The sequence below is a fragment of the Ranitomeya variabilis genome, chromosome 4, assembly GCF_051348905.1.
Source record: "Ranitomeya variabilis isolate aRanVar5 chromosome 4, aRanVar5.hap1, whole genome shotgun sequence".
NCBI classification, from domain to species: domain Eukaryota; kingdom Metazoa; phylum Chordata; class Amphibia; order Anura; family Dendrobatidae; genus Ranitomeya; species Ranitomeya variabilis.
Genome location: NC_135235.1, coordinates 676,356,692 through 676,364,280, shown reverse-complemented (window position 1 = coordinate 676,364,280; position 7,589 = coordinate 676,356,692). Strand labels below are relative to the sequence as shown.

The 7,589-nt window shown below is 44.7% G+C and overlaps 1 protein-coding gene across 2 annotated transcripts in view; it reads right to left on the bottom strand.

The window, feature by feature from the left end:
* Positions 1-642: 642 nt before the first annotated feature.
* The window catches only part of LOC143766319 (uncharacterized), a 44,943-nt gene continuing 37,996 nt past the window's right edge, over positions 643-7,589 (bottom strand). For both annotated transcript variants that reach the window (XM_077253906.1, XM_077253907.1), the window contains one exon: positions 643-2,342. In XM_077253906.1, the coding sequence (XP_077110021.1) occupies positions 1,243-2,342 (1,100 nt within the window). In that variant the 3' untranslated portion in view covers positions 643-1,242. The remainder of the gene's footprint in view (positions 2,343-7,589) is intronic.

Below are 7,589 nucleotides of genomic sequence, written 5' to 3'. Positions count from 1 at the left end.
ATAAAATAATGTGATGCATTAAAAGAGGCATAGATGCTCATGAGGAGAACATAATTTTACCTCTATACAAGTCAGTAGTTCGACCACACTTAGAATACTGTGTACAGTTCTGGTCGCCGGTATATAAGAAAGACAGAGCTGAACTAGAGCGGGTGCAGAGAAGAGCGACCAAGGTTATTAGAGGACTGGGGGGTCTGCAATACCAAGATAGGTTATTACACTTGGGGCTATTTAGTTTGGAAAAACGAAGGCTAAGGGGTGATCTTATATTAATGTATAAATATATGAGGGGACAGTACAAAGACCTTTCTGATGATCTTTTTAATCATAGACCTGAGACAGGGACAAGGGGGCATCCTCTACGTCTGGAGGAATGAAGGTTTAAGCATAGTAACAGACACGGATTCTTTACTGTAAGAGCAGTGAGACTATGGAACTCTCTGCTGTATGATGTGGAGTCGGGAAGGCATTTTTTTCCCCAGTGTGGAGCTTACTCTTTGCCACATGGTTTTTTTTTTGCCTTCCTCTGGATCAACATGTTAGGGCATGTTAGGCTAGGCTATGGGTTGAACTAGATGGACTTAAAGTCTTCTTTCAACCTTAATAACTATGTTACTATGTTAAAGTAATTACCCATTCTCATTTAATTATGACTGTTTATTATATGTTTTTGTAGAATTTGTCAATAACATATAGTTTTTTCCCATCTGAGTTATTTTTGATGGTCAACAAAATGTGATTTTCCAGTAATTCATTTTTTACACTCTAGGTATGATAATGGATTCTCCCTTTGTTGTATTTTTGATGTTTAAAGGGGTTGTCCATAACATGGACAACTTTTTCTCATTCCTAATATTTGGTCCAGTTAAAATAAAAACAATTATAATAACCTGAGACACCTCACATGCCAGCGCCGTTCCAGCAGTGTTGAGATCCGCGTTCCTGGGGCTCATGTAAGGTTCTTACATCATGTGATCCCTGCACCAAATCAGTGCTGGCATCACTGTCCCGTCACCGCTGGAATGGCGCCAACATGAAAGGCGAGTATGAGTATTTTAACGAGGCTAAACATAAGGAATGACAAGATTTTTTCTAGTAGTGGACAACCCCTTTAAGAAGATACAATTTCTGGTTAAAACATTTCCGACATTCTGAACAAGAAAAAGGCTTTTCCACTGTGGGGGTTCTCTGGTGGCTATCAAGATGTCCTTTCTGGTTAAAGCATTTCCCACATTCTGAACATTACAAAGGCTTTTCACCTGTGTGATTCCTTTGGTGTATAAGAAGATTCCATCTCTGGTTAAAATATTTCCCACATTCTGAACAGGAAAAAGGCTTCTCCCCTGTGTGAAGTCTCTGGTGTCTATTAAGGTGTGATTTCCCTACAAAACATTTCCCACATTCTGCACATGAAAAAGGTTTCTCCCCTGTGTGAGTTCTATGATGTGTAATAAGGTGTGATTTCCCTCCAAAACATTTCCCACATTCTGAACATGAAAAAGGCTTCTCCCCTGAGTGAGTTCTCTGATGTGTAACAAGGGTTGATTTCTCTGCAAAACATTTCCCACATTGTGAACATGCAAATGGCTTCTCCCCTGTGTGACTAAACTGATGTCTAACAAGAAATGATTTCCCTCCAAAACATTTCCCACATTCTGTACATGAAAAAGGTTTCTCCCCTGTGTGAGCTCTCTGATGGGTTACAAGAGTTGATTTCTTTGTAAAACATTTCCCACATTCTGAACATGAATAGGGCTTGTCCCCTGTGTGAGTTCTCTGGTGACAAACAAGATCTGATTTTTGGTTAAAACATTTCCCACATTCTGAACACAAAAAGGGCTTCTCCCCTGTGTGAGTTCTCTGGTGGCTATCAAGATGTGCTTTTCGGTTAAAACATTTCCCACAATTTGAACATGTAAATGGCTTCTCCCCTGTGTGAATTCTCTCATGCCTAACAAGATCTGATTTCTGGCTAAAACATTTTCCACACTTGGAACAAGAAAACCTATTCCTTGCTGTGTGATTTTGTTGTTGTTTAAGAAAAGCCTTTTCAAGTGAAAAACTATTTCCATATTCTGAACGTGAAAATGGCTTATTTAATACTTTAGGACCAGTTCGGTTTTTAATACTTATTTTGTGACTTTGATTTTCCTTAGTAGTCGGTAATGAATCAGAAGTCAGGACCTGCTTCATAGGATCAGATGAAAGATCTTTGCTGTGATGGGATGATGGTATATCTGGAGTAATGACATTAACTTCAATTGTATCCTGAGAGATCTCAAGATCATCTGATTTAAAAATTGAAGATGTCAGCTGTCCCTCTGATCTCCTGGTATAGTCATCTGCAAGAATTAAAAAATATATTTTTTAACAACATATCCTTGAAATTTATATTTTTAAACATTTCTACTTAAACTGTTCATAAAAAAATGACAAGTTGTGTAAAAAAAATTGAATTATTCAGTAAGACAATGACAGTTCACAGTCTAATAAAAAACTTCACAAAATGAACCAGTAGAGTGTGGTGTTCAACTGTTTGTTCATTCTGTCTCCCAAATAAGGAATAGAGAGCCACCAAACAATGTTATGAACGTGAAAATAATACTAATAAAAAATTCTATTCATATCGCAAAACATAAGTCCCCACTCAGGTCCATCATCTGTCAATGGAAAAACAGAGGTTTCCATATTATTAGTGGCTCAATTTTATAGGCTACTCAATGTCATTTTGAAAAACAATTTGTTACCTAAAGAGAGGTTTTGTAAATTTAACTGAACTTACAATTGGAGTATGGGGCTCGGTGGCTCTTGGCAATCTAAATATTTTCTGTCAGATGAGTTTCTTGAAGAAAGTAGGAATTAGTCCTACCTGTAATGTTGTTTCCAGGAGTCCATCATGACAGCACCACCAGGAGGTTGTCCTTCTTATCCTTGATAGGGACAGGAACACCCAAGAGGTTAAATAACCCCTCCCTACCACCACCCTTCAGTGATTTTCTAAGTACCACACCACGATAGATGCAATGCTATTTATTCAACTTCCTTCTACACATGTTTACGTCACATATCAGACAGGAAATTTGAGGGAGGGTATATAAGGGGTGCTGTCATGATGCACTCCTGGAAACAACAAAACCGGTAGGACTAATTTCTTCTTTCTAGGACATCCCTCCTGACAGCACCACCAGGAGAAATACCAAATAACTTCTACTAGGGTGGGATTACTGCCTGAAGGACCTTCCTCCCAAAGGCCGTTTGTTGATTTGCCATAACATCTAATTTGTAATGTTTACAAAAAGTATTTAATTTAGACCAAGTTGAGGCCCTGCAGATTTGGTCCATGAAGCAGAAATTGGTCTCAGCAAGTGAGCCCTGAGGGTTTCCGGCAGAGTCTTTCCTGCTGACACATATGCTGCACAAATAGTTGACTTTATCCATGTGGCTAAAGTAGCTTTTGAAGCCTTCTTCCCTTTGTTCTGTCCTGCCATCTGGACGAAGAGGTTAGAGTCCACTCTCCAGCTCTCTGTGAGTTTCAAGTACTGAAGAACATTCCTTTTAACGTCCAAGAGGTGAAGAGAGAGTTCTTTCTTGTTGCTGTAGTCCTGACAGAAAGTAGGTAACACTAGCTCCTGATTCCAGTGGAAGTCAGAAACTAGTTTGGGAAGGAAGGCAGGGTGTTAGGCGCCGGGATTCTTCCTCTGCACAGGATAGATCCCAAGCCTTGTCTTCTCTTGAGGTATCAGCAAAGACGTTGGTCTCAGCATTTTGCTCAGATCCGGGCTGTATGCTTGGTTACTGCTGCCTCTCCAGGTTCAGCTATAGTAACGGGTAATATTCAGCAGCGTGCTGTCATTCCTGAGACTAAGTCCAGGTTTCGCTCTACTGAGCATGCTCATGAGTCAACTTGTCGTTGGTGGTCGCCCGTCACATGCTCAGGTCCTGGTCTGGCTCCAGATTGGCCAGTGAGCAAGGTCCTGTCAGATTGACAGAAACTATAAAAGGATATTTGGTGCGCCCGTCGGTGTGCTAAGATCACTTATGTTTGGTGTGTGTGAGGAACCTAACGTAGTGTGGACTAGGCTGTATGTGCTCAGTGCCTTTAGAATTCCGGCTTCCCCAGAGAGGAGATTGCGTGTGTTTGTGTGAATTCAGGGTAGGCGCTAGTGCCTTTAGAATTCCGGCCTCTCCGGAGAGGAGTTCTGTGAGTGCTTGGAGTCCACTACCAGTTCTCGTGCCCCAGTGGGGCTTGCGTACTCCTGTGACGCTAACAGGGTACACGATTAGCACCATATCACTCATATCACCATATCGCCTATAAACACAGCTCTGCTGCAGTTTCTTTTCCGTCGCTGTGTGTGATTGGCACAGCCACGTGCTTCTTCCCTGAGTGACATTTAACGCAGTGCAAATCAGTTTCGCTCGCTGCTTGTTTCGCCATTGTCCTCCTAGCTGCAGTATACCATCCCTGCACAGTGGACCCTGGGTGGCGAACGCACTATATTATTAGATTTTATTTAGTGTATTCCGCCAAAACTAACAGTATCTTAGTGCCAGGGTCTGGCTAGCAATGGCGGACAAGCAGCAGCTTCCGCGGAGTTTCCAGAATGTGGAGAGCAGGTTGTTCGCATTAGAGCGAGCAACTTCAGCTGTGGATTCATCCTCAGTAGCGGCACAGATAGTCAGAGAAGCCGCTACCAGGGTTTCAGCTGCATCGCCTGTACCATTTTTGCCACACTTAGCACTCCCTGATGTTTTCTGGGGATAGCAAAGCTTGCAGGGGATTTGTGAACCAGTGCTCAATCCAGCTGGAGCTACCAGGTTCACGTTTCTCGTCTGAGCGGGCCAAAGTGGGATCTGTGGTGTCCCTCTTAACGGACAGGGTACTGGAGTGGGCTATGCCATTATGGGAATGCAAGGACCAGGTGGTTCAGAGCGCTTCTTGATTTTTTGAGTGTCCTAAAGCAGGTCTTTCTGGAACCTCAAGTTATCCATGACGCCGCACTCCAACTCCTGACCCTGACGCAGGGCCCTTCACCGACAAGCCAGTTTGCCATTCGGTTCCGGACAATAGCTTCTGAACTGGAGTGGTCAGATAAGGTTTTGATTCTGGTGTTTTGGAAGGGTCTTGCTGACCATGTCAAGGATGCACTGGCCACGAGGGAGATTCCCACTACACTGGATTATTTAATATCTATCTCCACTCGTATCGACCTCCGGTATACTGAACGAAGGTTGGAACGAGCCCATTGTAGACAAAGGATTCAGCTGGCACCAATTTTGCCAATCCTGTGGGGTCTCCTACTCGAGCCAATGAGCCCAGTGAACCTCCGGGGGGGTTGTCGTACAGATGATAAGGTCCGTTCCGTTCATCCTTCGCCAACCCATCCTGACAATGTGCAGGCTGGTCATGTCGCCTATCGGCATGCCAGGTGCCAGAGGGAACGACCATCTCTAGTGGCAATTAGAGGAGGTACTCCAGACTCTTCGGATAGGTCATCCAAAATTATATTTAAGGTGACACTGTCCTATGGGTCGACCTCTCACTCTGCAGAGGCTTGCGTGGACTCCGGGGCAGAGGGTAATTTTACGTTGTCCTCCTTCGCCATACGGCATGCAATACCCCAAGTGATGCTCCCTAAGCACGTTACCATCCGAGTGGTTAATGGTTCAGTGCTGCCCTATCAGATCACACATCAAACAATTCCCTTTTCCCTCGAGTTTTCTCCTAATCATCAGGAGTTAATCTCCTTGTTAGTCATGCCTGAGGGTATTGATCAGGTGTTGCTGGGTATGCCCTGGTTGCGCCACCATTCACCCCATAATGATTGGGCTACTGGGAGTATACAAGGATAGAGTAGGTCATGCAAGGGACAGTACCTCAAGGCCCAAGTCCTGGTTGGGTCGTCCGAGGTTCCAGGAGATCTAACCTCGCTCCCCAAACAGTACTGGCAGTTTGCTGATGTGTTCTCAAAGAAAGCCGCAGAGACACTTCCTCCCCATCGTCCCTATGACTGCCTGATAGACCTCATACCAGGGGCAGAGCCACCCTGTGGGCGTATATACCCCTTATCGCTCCCGGAGACTGAGGTGATGTCGGCATACATAAAGGAGAATCTGGCAAGGGGATTTATTAGGAAATCTGTGTCTCCTGCTGGGGCAGGGTTCTTATTTGTCCAGAAGAAGAACGGGGAACTCCGTCCTTGTATAGATTATAGAGGCCTGAACACCATAACCTTTAAAAATAAATATCCTCTGCCACTTATTTCCGAGCTGTTTGACAGACTGCGGGGTGGGTGATATTTACTAAACTAGATCTGCGGGGTGCCTATAATTCAATACACATTCGAGAGGGTGACGAATGGAAGACAGCGTTTAACACTCAGGATGGCATTATGAATACTTAGTAATGCCATTCGGTCTTTGTAATGCTCCAGCAGTCTTCCAGGACTTCGTAAATGACATCTTTCGGGAGATGTTATCCACCTCAGTGGTTGTCTACTTGGATGACATTCTTATTTTGTCTCCCGATCTGGATGCTCATCACAGAGATATTGCCAGAGTTTTTGAGCTCTCGAGTGCCAACTCTCTCTATGCCAAACTTGAGAAGTGTCTCTTTGAGCAGGAGTCTTTACCATTCCTTGGCTATATCATCTCAGCCAACAGTTTGGCTATGGATCCTGCCAAGGTGGAATCAGCATTGAACTGGCAGGAACCAAACTCCCTTAGAGCGGTGCAGCGCTTTATGGGATTTATTAACTATTACCACCAGTTCATTCCCCACTTCTCTACTCTGGCGGCTCCCTTGGTAGCTCTCACCAAGAAGGGAGCTAACCCTACGCTATGGTCCAAGGAGGTCTCTGAGGCCTTAAAGTTCCATTTTGCTAGGGATCCTGTGTTACATCGGCCAGATGTGGATAAGCCTTTTATTCTGGAGGTGGATGCCTCTTTCGGTGCTGGAGCTGTATTATACCAGAAGGATGCTAACGGTCGGCAACGACCCTGCTTCTTCTTCTCTAAGTCTTTCTCACCGGCAGAGAAGAATTACTCCATAGGGAACAGGGAGCTACTGGCCATGAAATTGGCCTTCTCCGAATGGAGATATCTCCTGGAGGGAGCTCGGCATCCCTTCCAGGTGTTCACCAACCATAAGAATCTGCTCTTGCTCTATCTGCAGACGGGCCAACGGCTAAATTCTTGCCAGGCCAGGTGGTCTCTATTCTTCTCCCAATTTAAGATTACTATACACTTTCTCTCTGGAGAGAATTTATGGGCTGACGCCTTGTCCCGTTCTGTTGTTTCTTCTGCAGAAGGAGACGAACCACGGCTAATCATTCCTATGGAGAGGCTGTGAACGGTGGCTCCGGTATCACTTGAGTCGGTGCCTCCAGGACTACGTTCAGGCATGTGTTTCTTGTGCCAAGAACCGGCCATCCCGGAAGAGGCTCGCGGGCTTGTTACATTCCCTGCCGGTGGCAGAAAGGCCCTGGGAAATGGTCGGGATGGACTTAATTGTGGGCTCTCCCTAGTCTCGTAACAATACTATCTGGGTAGTCACCGATCATTTCTCCAAGATGGTACATCTTGTTCTC